General features: G+C 52.7%; 1 protein-coding gene across 1 annotated transcript; it reads right to left on the reverse strand.

Moving 5' to 3' along the window:
• Positions 1 to 10,727: 10,727 nt before the first annotated feature.
• MARCKSL1 (MARCKS like 1) lies at positions 10,728 to 12,426 on the reverse strand. The gene is given in 3 exon segments (XM_078593935.1): positions 10,728 to 11,722; positions 11,724 to 11,936; positions 12,269 to 12,426. Coding segments are annotated over 3 exon segments (1,200 nt in total). The 3' UTR covers positions 10,728 to 10,893.
• Between the last annotated feature and the right edge of the window lie 1,946 nt (positions 12,427 to 14,372).

Below are 14,372 nucleotides of genomic sequence, written 5' to 3' on the forward strand. Positions count from 1 at the left end.
AGGTACTTTAAACATTCAGAAACGTTTGTACCCGTGGCGCAGCGCCACGGAAAGTGGGGGATGCGGGGGGGGGGGACTAAAGTCAAGGATGTTAGTGCGTGGGATAAGAGAGAGAGATGTGAAAGGGAAGACGAGAAGCTGAGAGGGTCTTCTTGGTTCTTTCGGTAAAGTCACGTAGAAGGGAAATAATAAAATAATAAAAATAAAACATAATAAAATAATTCTCACGACGTTTCGGCCACAACGCAAACAGCCGTCCTCAGGTGAAGAACAGGTCTGTCGGAAAGACAGCGTCTGAGGACGGCTGTTTGCGTTGTGACCGAAACGTCGTGAGAATTATTGTATTATGTTGTATTTTTATTATTTTATTATTTCCCTTCTACGTGACTTTACCGAAAGAACCGAAATTTAAGCTGAGAGCGGTTACAAGATGAGCGGGGGGAAGGGGAGGGATGCCGGGACGGTAGTCGCCAAGACGGACGGCGAGAAGGAGGAGGAGGAGGAGGGAGGAGGAGGAGGGAGGAGGAGCGAGTAGAAGATCACGACTCAAGATGCACAACAAAGTGTTTGCCGCAAATGAACCACGGCACCCTCGCTGATCTCGTCGAGGAGCATAAACTCGGCTCATCCTCGCACACGGCAGCGGTGTTTGTTGTTTTTTGGGCTCGGCCATCCAACAACGACGTGGGGCACCGCATCGCGCCACGCTTCCAGTTGCGCTTCTGGAACGCTCTTGCTCGCGATGCTAGGAGGCCACTGCAGCGATGCACTTTTAAAGTCGTGTAGCTTGAAAACTAATTTAGTTAGAACTGCTCTTTGTGTTTTACTTCGTTGTCCTTCCCCCGCACCTCCGATTAGCACGGTTGGCCACGTACGGTGCGAAAGAAGTTCAACATACATGCAGTCCAGGATGAGCGGCGGGGAGAAAAAAAGGAGCGGCGCGCGTACGAAGGAGTGGGGGGGGGGGATAAGAGGATTAGGAGGTGGGAGAGGGCCGAGATGGGTGATGATGAAGACAGAGATAGTCAGTTTAACACGTGGGCTTTCGCGACCAATATCATCCATAATAGAGTGTTTTTGGGTTAGATCGCGTAAATATATAAATGTGTCGTTCAAGGCCGTAGCCATGGAGTCAACATTGGGGGAGACCAAATCTTCCAGGGTGTCTGGTGGTCCCAACCCAGAAAAATATTTAAATTTGAAAACTAATTTCCTGCCTAAAATATTTTAAAATTCACTAACACATGGCATGGACTTTTCAATTATTTTTGACAATAATGTCTAATAGTGTATTGCATTACATTGCTCTGTTTTTACTTTTTTACCATTTCTTATTTCATTGTATGTAATGGCAGAGATTAGGGATTAATAAAGTACAACCATAACCACAATCATATAAACAGAAATCTATGCATTGATTTATATGAACACAAGTCCGGATATTGTGGCCAAGGTTTAGCAAATTGTTGTTTTTATTTACATAGCATAGCAATTATTTTTATAGCACTATATTGGGGGGGGGGACATTTTGAGCATATTTGAATATTGGGGGGGCGGGTGTTTTCCCCCCAATATATTATAATTACGGCCTTGGTGTCGTTCAAACCCGCCACCACCCGACACAACCAACTAGTCATGGTTATCACGTAAACAGAACATGACGGGTTTTAACGCCACAATTATATATAAGTACGCGATCTAACACAACAAAACCTCTATTACGGAGAGAATCACAACTCCAAGTGATTCTAGCAGGTAGCTCCAGACCCTCTCCCCCCACCCCTCTGATGGTCGGTCCCGTGAGATGTCAATGTCGCCCTCTCGCCGGTAGAGGGCGACATTGGTCCGGCGTTCTGGGCGGTGTCGTGGTCGAGGCAACGAAGCCGCCGGGATCAATTGCGCGCAACCCGATCGCTCTTGGGCTTCTTAGGCGTCGCCTGCAACTGCTTTGACCGCGTCCGAGCGAGGAGTTGCGCAACTGGTGCATCAAACAGAGTATTCAGGATTGAAATCAACTACAGGTCCCAAATGTGCAGCACGTGCTGTAGCACATGGCGACAGTTCGCCGAGCAGCAGCAGCAGCAGCAGCAGCAGATCGATGATTCAGGAGTCGAGGAGTTCGTCTCTATCGTATGCAACCGGTTGCGCAACTGATCGTAACCAGTTGCGTAGTTTCATTCAACTTAGGTGTTGGCCCAACTCAGGTGGGGGAGGGGGGGAGCAAAGACATTCCTTGCTGATGGCTGTTCGAGACTTTCATAATAAAAAATTTTGCGGGATGTTTGGGTCTAGTTTTACTCTATTCAATCAACTCAGAATATAAGTCACGAGGTCAGGATGAGTCTCATTTGCAAGAGTGACCTGGGACTTCAGTCTGCCAGTCAGTCGGGCAGCGATGACTGCTGCTGCTGCTGCTGCTCCGTGTGCGTGCGTGCAGTAATCCCCCAAATTGAGCATTTAGCAGCGTAATTTTCGAATTGTGTCAAATTGGTTCACCCTGACGCCGGCACACATTTGTCAGCTTATTTTTCAGAGGCGACCTGATCACCCGCACGCGATAGCTCATCGAAGTGACTCACTGTGTGTGGGAATTTATAGCCGTCAACAAAAGATTCTTAACTTAAATATGCTCCGTCGATTCTTAACGTGGAGGGTAACGAAGGGAAAACACGGAGGACCCGGAGAAAAATCCACGCCACCACGTGGAGAGAGAGACACACCGCAAACTCCAAATATACAGGGACTGTATCGGGGTTAGGAATCGAACCCATGCTTCTCCTCCTGTGTCACCTCGCGAGCGAGATGCCATCTTGCCGCTGTGGCGCCCGCTCTTGTGAATGACGTCAGGGGATTTTTTTGGTTTTACGTCCGCTGTGAAGCAGACGGCCCATACATTCACCGTGATGCAAGGCCGTAGCCATAGAGTCAACATTGGGGGAGACCAAATCATCCAGGGGGTCTGGGGTCCCCCCCCCCTAGAAAAAAATATTAATTTCAAAACCAATTTCCTGCCTAAAATATTAAAAAATTCACTAACACACAGGATGGACTTTTTATTTATGTTTTACAATAATGTCGAAGTGTATTTATTACATTGCTCTGTTTTTTTCTTTTTTACCTTTTCTTGTTTCATTGTATGCAATGGCAGAGATTAGAGATTAACAAAGTACAACCATAACCACAATCATATAAACGGAAATCTATTTTATAGCAATATATTGGGGGGGACATTTTGAGCATATTTGAATATTGATGTTAAAGTGGGGATTGATTCTGGTATTGAAACCCAGCCAATCTGAAACTAAACTAATTTTGTTTATTTTTACCAGGTTAGACCCACTGATCTGTGTAGCTCGTTTTCCGAAACGACCTGGCCACAAATGATAGCTCCACGAAGTGGCTTATCATGCGGAAATATTTAGCAGCCAACTACTCTAAAGGCATGTTTATTCTAAATGTGGAGGGAAAACCCGAAGGACCTGGAGTAAAATCCACGTGACCACGGGGACAGAGACACGCAAACTCAAAATATACAGCAGCAGGCGTCAAGGGTCCGGATCGAATCCACGACCTCCCGTATACCAGGCGAGGCAGTTAACATCTCGCCACAGAGACGCGGAGGGGGGTGGTGTTGGGTGTGGCGGAGGTTGAATATTTCTACCCTTAATCACACTGAGCCAGGATACAGGTTCAGACACCAAACACCGATTATAATTACTCTTTGGTTCTTTCGGTAAAGTCACGTAGAAAGAAAAATACATTGAATAATAGAATACGACGTTTCGATTGCAACACAAGCAATCGTCATCAGGTACGAATGAATAAGAGAACAAACCTAGTAAACTTAGACATACAATGCAATACAACACAGAGAGTCGGCCAACATAACAGTCAACACCCTACCTGGTTCATTACGTTCTTCCAAAGGTTGCTAAATTTTAGAGAGAGACAAAACCGATTATACTTACCAATGAGTGTTTGTGCAAGGCTTTGTGTACTTTGGTTCAATGTCAAGTGGCGAAGGCTGCCCGGCAGGATGTCACAGGACAAACCAAGGCGTGATGGGATTACCAACTTGGTTTGATTGGCAGACGTACACACACGCACCCCACCGCCTTTGTCTCTCTGGTGCTACTAATGTTGACAGCGCCACCCAAGTGGGATAACGCTCCTCATTTTACAGCGATTCAACGTCGGGGATGTGAATTGTGTGCCAATTGTGTGCGAGACCGTACGAGGTACATGGTCGCTCACAGCACTTGCTACCAACGGGCCTATTACGGGTAAGCGGTGGGTATATGTCCGTGTGTGTGCTGGTAATGAGTGTTTACACATGGAAATAGTAGGGAGCGGTAGCGAAAGTAATGTGGAAACTCTCTTGCCACGGGCGTCGAGAAGGAGACGTTCGCCTGGTTCACCAGAAGGCAGGAAGAGCAAACATGTGGGCCGCCACCTGTTCCGCCCGTATTGGGATCGAGCGTTTCCCCCTCGCGCGGGTTTCTCCGGCTTCCTCGCCGTATGTCACTTTGGCCCTTTATCCTGTTGCGGCGTGGACGGCGCAATGCTAACGCGCCGTCTCATTGAGGCACTACCGCTGCGTGTTAGCTTGGTGTGGTCTGGGATTGTTTTGTTGGGTTTGTTTTGCTGCTGCCCAAACTTGCTGAATCGGACTAAATATAATCAGTGTATTTAAAATGTATTTCTATTTAGCGACTGGCTTACCGTTTTCTCTATCGTTGCACTGATGTTGGTTTTTTTTGGGGGGGGGGGGGTTGTTTTTTTTGCTGTTGTGACACGCTCACGCGCCCCATGCTGCACATCTGTGTGACTAAAGGATGCCTCCTCCAGTCCAAATACATGTTATGATCATGACTCGGAACAATATATTTTTTCATTGCTCGTTACCACGTTGCTCTCGAGTGCTGTTAGTTGCTGTCCGCTTTGTGTTTATTTTATTGTTTTTTTCGGGCCTTATTTTGGCACGTGCTCAACAACCGTAAATTCTGTAAGCACTCATTCATTGGCTGTAAACACATTCAACGTTATATAGAGATAGATAGGGGACCGCGGAGCTTGGGCAATGGTTGGCGGCGGCTCACCGCCTGGCTGCTCGCTCGTTTGTTGTTCCTCATCGCCTCTCTGAGTCGTCCTCTCTCTCTCGCTCTACGAGGGCGAGCGAGCGAACGCTGCGGTGGTGCCATGGCGCGCGTGACAAGCTGACGTTATTTATTATGATTATGAATAATAATAAGAGTACTACTGCTACTACCGCTTTGTGCCCAACGTTGACTACTGCCATTGGCGGTGAACGAGACGTTGCGCAGGGCTGCACTTTTGCCTTTGCCCTCGATGACACGAGGCCTGCGAGAGGAGGAATCCATTCGGGGGGTTTGTGTAAATGGTGAGTGCGATCCACGTGCGTTTAGAGCGTATGGCCGCTGTAAACTTCCACGTGATAAGCCACTTCACTGAGCTAACATTTGTGGACAGGTCGCTTCTGAAAAACATCTATATAGCACAGTGGGCTTTAATCTGGGACAATCATAGGGGTTTTTTTCCATCCACATTAAGAATCAAGGTGTTTTAAAGTGTTTGGCTATTATAAATTTGCACGTTAATTATAAGCCACTTCGTTGAGTTATCATTTGTGGCCAGGTCGATTCTGAAAAACAGCTATATAGCTCAGTGGGCTTTAATCTGGGACAATCATCGGGGTTTTTTCCCATCCACATTAAGAATCAAGGTGTTTTAAAGTGTTTGGCTATTATAAATTTGCACGTTAATTATAAGCCACTTCGTTGAGTTATCATTTGTGGCCAGGTCGATTCTGAAAAACATCTATATAGCTCAGTGGGCTTTAATCTGGGACAATCATAGGGTTTTTTTTCCATCCACATTAAGAATCAAGGTGTTTTAAAGTGTTTGGCTATTATAAATTTGCACGTTAATTATAAGCCACTTCGTTGAGTTATCATTTGTGGCCAGGTCCATTCTTAAAAAACAGCTATATAGCTCAGTGGGCTTTAGTTGGTAAAATAAGAATAAAAAGATGAATGCTTTGTAGTTTAAGTGGTGTTGGAAGTTGTCGTTATTCGTGATGGCGCACTCACCATGTCTGGTTGGTTATTGAGACAGTAAATTTGGCTGTGACGGTCCCACCTGATGACGGAGACTTGTGTTGCCTCCGAAACGTCGTGATTTATTATTTTATTTCTATTATTATTTCCATTATTTTTATTATTATTTTTTTACCTACGTGACTTTACCGAAAAACCTAAGAGTATGGTTATTGCTGTTCGTGTTGTTATGGTTATTGTTATTGTTGTTGCTATTGTTGCTATAGTTGTTATCGTTGTTGCTGTCGTTGTTGCCATTTTTGTTTTTGCTGCTGCTGCACAAAGCGGAAACCTGTTGCCGGTTTTAAATGTGTACACTTTTCACTGGAAGGTCCAGACTGGAGGCAAAACGAGAACTTTCGTCCGTGAAAGCGGAACGCGCGACAAAGAGGAAGCCTCTCCCCCCCCCCCCCCCTTTGTCGGCATCTCGTCCTCCGCACGGCAGTCGAAGCGAACTGCGCCCACGAGTCGGCAAGAGGCGGCGCTCCGCACGCCAGACTTTGACTCAAACGATCCCCCCCGTTTGGGGAATTGGAAAACAGATGTGGCGAAGCGCGCTTCTTCGGGCTAAAGGTGCAGCCCCTGCAATTGCTCGCTCACGTCACTGCTGTCGGAAGAACCTCTCCGCTAGAGGAAGCGCTAGAGGGACCCCCCCCCCCCCCCGCTAGAGAAGGACACTTGGCTTACGCTTCATACGCTGGGCCATACGTCTTCGGAAGAGGTGGTAAGGACGCGGCGATTCGGAGATGTTATCTCCCTCGCTCGCTACGCAGGGACGTCGTGGGTTCGATCCCGGACCCTGACGATGCCAGTCGCATTGTTTGTTGTTGGCGTGTGCTCTCTCCCCGTGGTGGTCGCAGGAAATTTGTCTCTGGGTCCTCCGGTTTTTCGCCTCCACATTTCGAAACATGCGTTGAGATTATTCCGGCTGCTCTGCATTTCTGCGTAAGCCACTTCGTTGAGCTATCACTTGTAGTCAGGTGACTTCTGAAGAAAAAGATAGCTCATAGCTCAGTATAAAGCTTTATCTGGTAAATAGTTTACGTAGCAATAGGTAGCCAAAACCCGAGCGGTAACGATATTTTTCACGTGGTTTTACAATAGTTAATTGCTTGATAACCCCACTTGCTTGATAACCCCACTTACCGCAAATGGTTATTACGTAATTGGACGTTATTGGACACGTAAGGAAAGTGGAACCCCCTATGGTTATACCACTCGGGTGTGTGTGTGGTGAACTTCTCATTTTGTGGGCAGCGTAGCGGTTCGCACGCTACGCTACTAACCTGGCGACCGGAATTCGATTCCCGCTCACGGCCAACACCAGTGACGCTTCTCTGAACCGGTCATGGGCCTCCCCTAGGGTCGACTCAGCCTCAAATGTGTACCTGGTGCGATGTTGTAAACATCACTACTGGGGAAACAAAGGCGGCCAGGCGTAGTGCTGGCCACCCACCCCCTCGTGAGCTGTGCCGACCTTCAGGAGTGCTCGCTAAAAACACTTGCCCCAAGTCCACTACAGGCTATCCGGGGGATCTTTGTCTGTCTCCCAGCGAGCAGTGGCATCGTGATCGGCGCACGACACTTGTGCGTTACGAACCCGGCCACCCGGATTCGATTCCCAGCCACGGCCAACATCAGTGGCGATTATCTGAAGCGGGTTTTGGCCTCGCCCTCGGCCTTTCGCACAGTCCGTAGCCAAACCGTGCTAATCGTATGTGCGGACGGGGTAGGAGGACGAGGGATGGGGAGACGACAGGGGCAGTGTCTGGTCTGGGCCTATGGATTGTCGCGAACGAGAAGTGACTTGGAATCGATTGGACGTTGTTGCAGTGCGGAGCGGACAGGTCGGCTGGCGCCGACTCTGTGGAGGGAGCGGCCATCACCACACGTGCATTCGTGTGTCAGTGCGTCGTGGGTGCGACATCATTCATAGGAGGTGTTGAACTCCTCCTCCCCCCCTTCTTTTCCACTGCGCAGCCGAGCCACGCCAGGACCGCGCCCAGCAGAGCCAGCCCGGCACGATTGACGAGTCGTCGATGCGCACGCAGATAGATGCCGCGTCCTAGGTGTTGACATCGAGTTATCACCTACCTGGTCCTGCTTGGCCCCGAGGCAGCTAATTTGAAACAAACTAGAAATGTTTGAATTTACCAGCTAAGGCCCACTGAACTCTTTAGCCCTTTTTTTGGAAGCGAGCCGGCCATAAATAACAGCCCAATGAAGTGGCGGCTTATAATCACGTGGACATTTATAGCAGCCAAATACTCTCAGTGCACGTTGATTCTTAATGGAGGGGGGAAAAAAACTGAGCCCGGAGAAAAACTCACGCGACCACAGGGAGACACGCAAACTCCAAATATACAGCAGGCGTCGGGGGTCGGGATCGAACCCACGTCCTCCTGTATACCCGGCGAGGTAGTTAACATCTCGCCATTGCTGGTGCAGCAGTGTGGTGCTTTTAGCACCAAGTGGCAAAATCGCCCATTGGAAACCCACACCGGTACCGTACGGGGGGGGTGGGGGGGCTGCGCTGGTTCAGCTCGGATGCGCCAGTGGAAAAGGGGTTTACGTGTCCGGCAATGAACTCGTGCGTGGCTGGTTGCGAGCAGTGGCAGCTTTGAGAAACATCGCTACCGCCCCCCCCATTGTTTTTTTAACGCACCAATTGCACGCACACAACTGCGGGACGCCCATCGCTTCTATAGTTAATATTTATTGATTTCCAAAAAAACAAAAAAAACAGAAATCCTAAAGCAAGAGTCGCAGCAACTTTCACAAGCAACTTTAAATGAACAAAGTTACATTCCGATCTATTCGAGGCCATGGTGAAGCAGTTTCAATATGTACAAAACACCAACGATGTCCAGTGGCAGAGTGGGGTGGGGGGGGGTGCCACTGGCGAATATGGACGACTATCCAACGGAGACCGACCAGTGAAAGTTTACTTTGCGACAACACGGGTGCAATAAGAACTCCCTAATTATAACCGTGAGTTTTTTTTTTGTTTGTTGCGAGAGATGAAACGTAACCTACTTACTTGTACTACGTAGTTTTTTTTTAGGCTTAGTCAACATGAAATACACAAATTCTACATAGACCGCCCCCCCCCCCTCCCACCAGCCCAAACCCCCCCCCCCCCCGCGCGCCCCCCCCCCCCCCCCCCCCCCAAAAAAAAGGTGCTAGCCTCGGCAAGAGCCTGCGATGTGCTTCCTTTTTTAAAATCCTTTATTTGTTTAAAAGCGTCGCGGCGAGGGGAATCACAACCAGCTCGCGGTCACAGCGCGCTCCGTGAACACATCGGCCGCGTCACCGCATCGCCTTAGCTGCCCCCCCCCCCTCCGCCCGCTCCTAACCCCCCCCCCCAAAAAACCCCTAGCCCCCCCCCCCCCAAACCCCCCCTAAAACCACCCCCCCCTAACCCACCCCGCACAAAAAATACCGCGACCGCCCCCCCCCCCCCAACTTCGTCACACACCCCCCCCCGCCCCGCCCCAAAGTCGTCGTCGTCTTCTTCTTCTCAAATGGGCAATGATTCACATTATAATAACGCGGTAAAGCCTAAAACGACGTCTCTGCGTGTCTCGGTTTAAGTCTCACGATGCCCGTAACCCCTAAAAACCTGCCGCGGGAGCAAACCGATGTGCAAACGCCATGACCCACGAACGCCCCCCCCCCACCCATCATCCTCCTCCTCGTCATTCCTCCTCCTCCTCCCCCCTCCTCATCATCCGAGCTCCCACCAGATCTCCTCCGTCCATACCAACCCATCCACCTCGGAACGAAACGCGATCACACACAGCCACCTCGAGTATGATACAACGGTGTGTGTGTGTGGGGGGGGGGGGGAAGGTCTCGTAAATGTTACGTCACGCACACAACACGAGTCTTATCAAAAGGGGGTTCAACATGTTACGCCAGGCGGTCATCTTCCAGCACCCCCCCCCCACCAACACCCCCCCCGCCTCTTCTCTCACGGCTCCTCTCTCGCTCCGCACCCCCCCCCCCCGCTCGCTCTAAAAAAGTCCCCCCCCGCCCCCCCCCGCTTCTTTTTCAAAGCGGCCCCCCCCACAGCTCCCCCCCCCACACACCACGTGACGTGTTCTCTACCCCCCCCCCTCCTACCGTAAACAGTCTCGACACGATGCCCCCCACCCCCCCCACTCACCCACCACAAACACGGGACCAGAGGAACATGGGGGGCCACTGAGGCCCGCGACGCACACACACAGAGACAGAGAGAGACAGAGAGAGACAGGAAAATACCGGACAGCTGTTGGGGGGGGGGGGGGCATAGCGTGTGTGTGTGTGGGGTGGGTTTTTTCGTTACATTTTCTTGTTTTTCCTCTAACACGCACGCAAGAAAATGACCCCCCCCCCTTTCCGCCTAATCCCCACCCCCCCCCCCCCATACGTACACGCAACATTCTGTATATAAAAGTATGCAAATCGTATGCAAAAATCGGTAATACTGACAACGCGATGATCAAGATATACCCATTGCGGACTGCGGGGGTGGTGGGACGAGGTGGGGGGAGGCAGTGGAGGGGGGGGGGGGTAACAGGGGGGCCTGGCTACCTTTTTTTTAAATCACTTTTTTTTTTGGGGGGGGGGGGGGGGGGCGGAGGAGGAGGACACGAGAAGAGGAACAAAAAAAAAACGGGAAAAGAAACGACCGCACATCCCTGGAAAGTCTCTCGAACCCCAGAACGCCGGCCATGGCACCGTGCCGGGAGGGAGAGGTGGTGGGGGGGGAGCCTCAGCGCCCCCTCCCCTCTCACCACTCCCCCCCCTCCTCCTCCTCGTCGTCGTGGCTGCCGTCACCGCTGCCGTCAGCGAGGCCGCCGCCGCCGCCCTCTACTCGGCCTCGGGGGCCGCAGCTTCCGCCCCTTGGGCGGCGCTGGGGGCGGCCTCCGCCTCCTCGCTCTTCTCCTCCTCCGCTTTGCTCGGCGCCGCCGCCACCACCGGCGCCGCGGCGGCTTCTCCCGTCGTCTTGGCCGGAGTGGCGGCGGCAGTGGCGGCCTCCTTGCTCTCGCTGGCACCAGCCGCCGCCCCCGCCGCCCGCGCCGGCCTCCGCAGCCGCCGGCTCCTCCTTGGCGTCGTCGCCAGGCTTGGCCGCCGCTCCCGCCGCCTCTTGTCCCTTGCCGCTCTCCGCCGCGTCGGGGGCGGCGGCGGCCGCCGCCTCCTGAGCGCCTCCGGCCTCCTCCTTGGCCTCTGCCGGCTTCGGCTCGGCCTCCTTGGCCGGCGTCTTCTCGGCCGCCGCCGCGGCGGCCGCCCCCCTCCCCCCTCCTCCTTCTCCTCGCCGCTCTTCTTGCCCTCGGCTGGTGCGGCGGCGGCCTCCTCCTTGGCCCCCTCTGCCCCCTCGGCCACTCCCTCCTTGACGGCGGCCCGCCTTGGCGTCGGCCCCCTCGGCGCTCTCCTCCTTGGGCTTCTTCTTGAAGGAGATGCCGCTCAGCTTGAAGGACTTCTTGAAGGAGAAGCGTTTCTTCTTCTTCTTGTTGGGCGTCTCGCCGGACGCGCCCGGGGTGGCCGCGTCGTCCGACTTGGGGGAGGCGACGGCCGAGGCCGGGGACGCGGCCGCCGCGGCCCCCGCGGCGGCCCTCGGCCTGCGCCGGGGCGGCCGCGGCGGCTTCAACGGCGTCGCCGTTGGAGTCCGGCGCTTTGGCGTCGTCGGTGGCCGCGGGGGCGGCGGCCGCCCCTCCGGCGCCGCCCTCCTCATTCTCCTCCACCTCCTCCTTGTCGGCGGGCCGCGACCGTGGCGCTGCCGTTGGCCTGCACGTCGGCCTTGGCGTCGCCGGCCCCCGGGGATGCGTCGCCGTTCACCTTGGCGTGGTCGCCATCCTGCGTCGCACAGACGGACGACACCCGTGTGACGCACAGAGACAAAGATCCCCCCCCGTATAGCCTCGACAGACCGTTGGGGCGAGTGTTGTTGTTAGCGAGCACCTATGAAGGTCGGCATGCCTCACACGAGGGGGGGTGGGTGGCCAACACCACCGTTCAAATAACCCGTCATTGCGATTGGCCCGCGAGCGGGAATCAAACTCGGTCCGTTAACCGCGACACTCCGCACGCAGACACTCGTGCGGCGTGTAGCGCGCTTGCTTTGCTCACTGGGCAACTCCGCGCAGTGAGGTGCGAGATCTCGGTACATCTTCCAAGACATCTGCTTAGCGCCGACGGCCAGGCCAAACATCCCCGCAACCTCCCCACCCGCCACCGAGAGGATCCTACGAGCTCCCCCTGCAGACGGCTTCCCTTCCGCCAGCAGCGGTGCGAGCACGCAATCGCGGGGCTGCACCTCTGCCATCTTCGGTCACTTGTTAATCCGCTGCCAGATGAAAGCCCCCCCAGCCGCATGCCGCGTCGGCCGTGGGCGCCGTTTGACCATACTTCACCGTGCCGGGGGGTGTGGCCGGGTGGACTGTTTGCCCTGCACTTGGAGGAGGAGGCTGCCACGTCTCTGTGGCTACGTGGGCCGACGTCCAACCCACAATATCGACAAATACGTGCACTTATTTATTTATCGCGTGTACCTGGTGCTCTAACTGTAAGATGGTTCACGTGCTATAAAAGCGTGATCTGAATTACCCCCCCCACCGCCCGCCGCCGAGAGTCACAGCAGCGGTCTCGTGCTCGGCTCGCGGGCTCTGACGTCGCCCGTGCCGTTGTCGGCCGCGGCCGGGAATCCAACGTGAGCTCGCCGTGTCTGCGTGTGTCGGGGGGGGGGGTCATCGTGCTCGGGTGGTGGAGTGCATGCGCCACTGCACCACCGTTTCCCTTCCGTCGCCCTCCAGCAAAGCGACGACACGAATTGTCGCGTTTCGGGTTCGCCAACTGGACTTAAAGAATTGCTTCCCTTTAAAAAATAGATATTTCAGTCTGCCGCGAGTTGTTTACCAGTTACGCCGCGGTGGCAAGATGTTAACGGCCTCGCCTAGCATGCAGGAGGTCGTGGGTTTGATCGCGACCCTGACCACCTGCTGTATATTTGGAGTTTGCGTGCGTCTCTCCCCGGTTTTTCCCCCCCTCCACATTTAGAATCAACATGCATTTTGACAGAATTTGGCTTCTATAGATTTCCACATAAGCCACTTCCATTGAGCTATCATTTATGGCAACGTTGTTTCTGAAAAAAAGCTAGATAGCTCAGTGTGGCCCTCGCTGAGGGGAAAAAAGTTTTGTTTTTTTAGTACTACTGTGGGCATAATTAGGTGAAGTTTTTGTTCACTCCGCGAATCTAAACGGAACGTAAAGACGCGCAGCACCGCGTGACCCCGTAGACCGTTTGTCACGCGCGATTCGATGCACCGATTCTAATCGGCGGCGTCTGCCACCCTCGCCATCTGCCAACGGCCGTCGAGGCGAGCGGCTTCACTTTCGTTCGTCCGGGCGAGAAAAACTGAACGAGAGAAGCAGGACACGGTTTCGTTCTCTCGTTTGCAAGAGAGCGCTGGCTGACCAAAATGGCAAAAGATAAAGCAAAGTAACAAAAAAACGGCACAAAAAACAACCTTGCCACAAGGGTCGGCACGCATCACAATTACGGCTGTCGCCTGATGAGGCTGGTTATAATTACGAGCGACACGTGGGACTCGAATTGTAAAGTGTTGTGGGTTTACTCTCCCGATACACAACTGTGCTGAACTAGTAACTAACTGGCTGTGTTTGGGCGGTTTAACGACGCATTTAGACATTTACGCGATCTAACCCAAAAAATAAAAACCTCTTAAATGGATAATATTAATTGGTCGTGAAAGCCTTCTACTTGATAAGCTGATCGTGGCGGTGTTTGGTCAGCACTATCGCTTAGCCACCTTTGTCTCCCCGGTGTCGACACAAAACCACCAAGTACGGTGCTCGTGTTTACGGTTGAGTCTCTGTACGATTCTCTCCACTGGTTGTTAGCCGTGGCTGGGAATCAAACTTAGGTTATAGTTGGGATTGTAGCACGCTACACGGAACCACTCACTGCACATCACTGCCCCAAAGCACACACACAGAGGTACACGTTAATCAAGGCCTGACAGCAGCAGTAGCACTGTGGGTGCATTAGTCAAGGGCGCTTTCATACAACGTACACAAGGTAGATTGGTAGATTTCACGTGCAGTCTAACGGAGCATGGGGCGGATGGGGGGGGGAGAAGCGCACCTTGAATAATCGTTGGAAAGAGATTTTATTTTCTTAAAGGAAATAATTTAACGTTCGAGGGAGCGAGAGGTTTCAGAACGTGGGAGCGCAGAGGGAAATTAACG

The sequence above is a fragment of the Lampetra planeri genome, chromosome 5 (assembly GCF_965212315.1).
Source record: "Lampetra planeri chromosome 5, kcLamPlan1.2.h2, whole genome shotgun sequence".
NCBI lineage: Eukaryota > Metazoa > Chordata > Hyperoartia > Petromyzontiformes > Petromyzontidae > Lampetra > Lampetra planeri.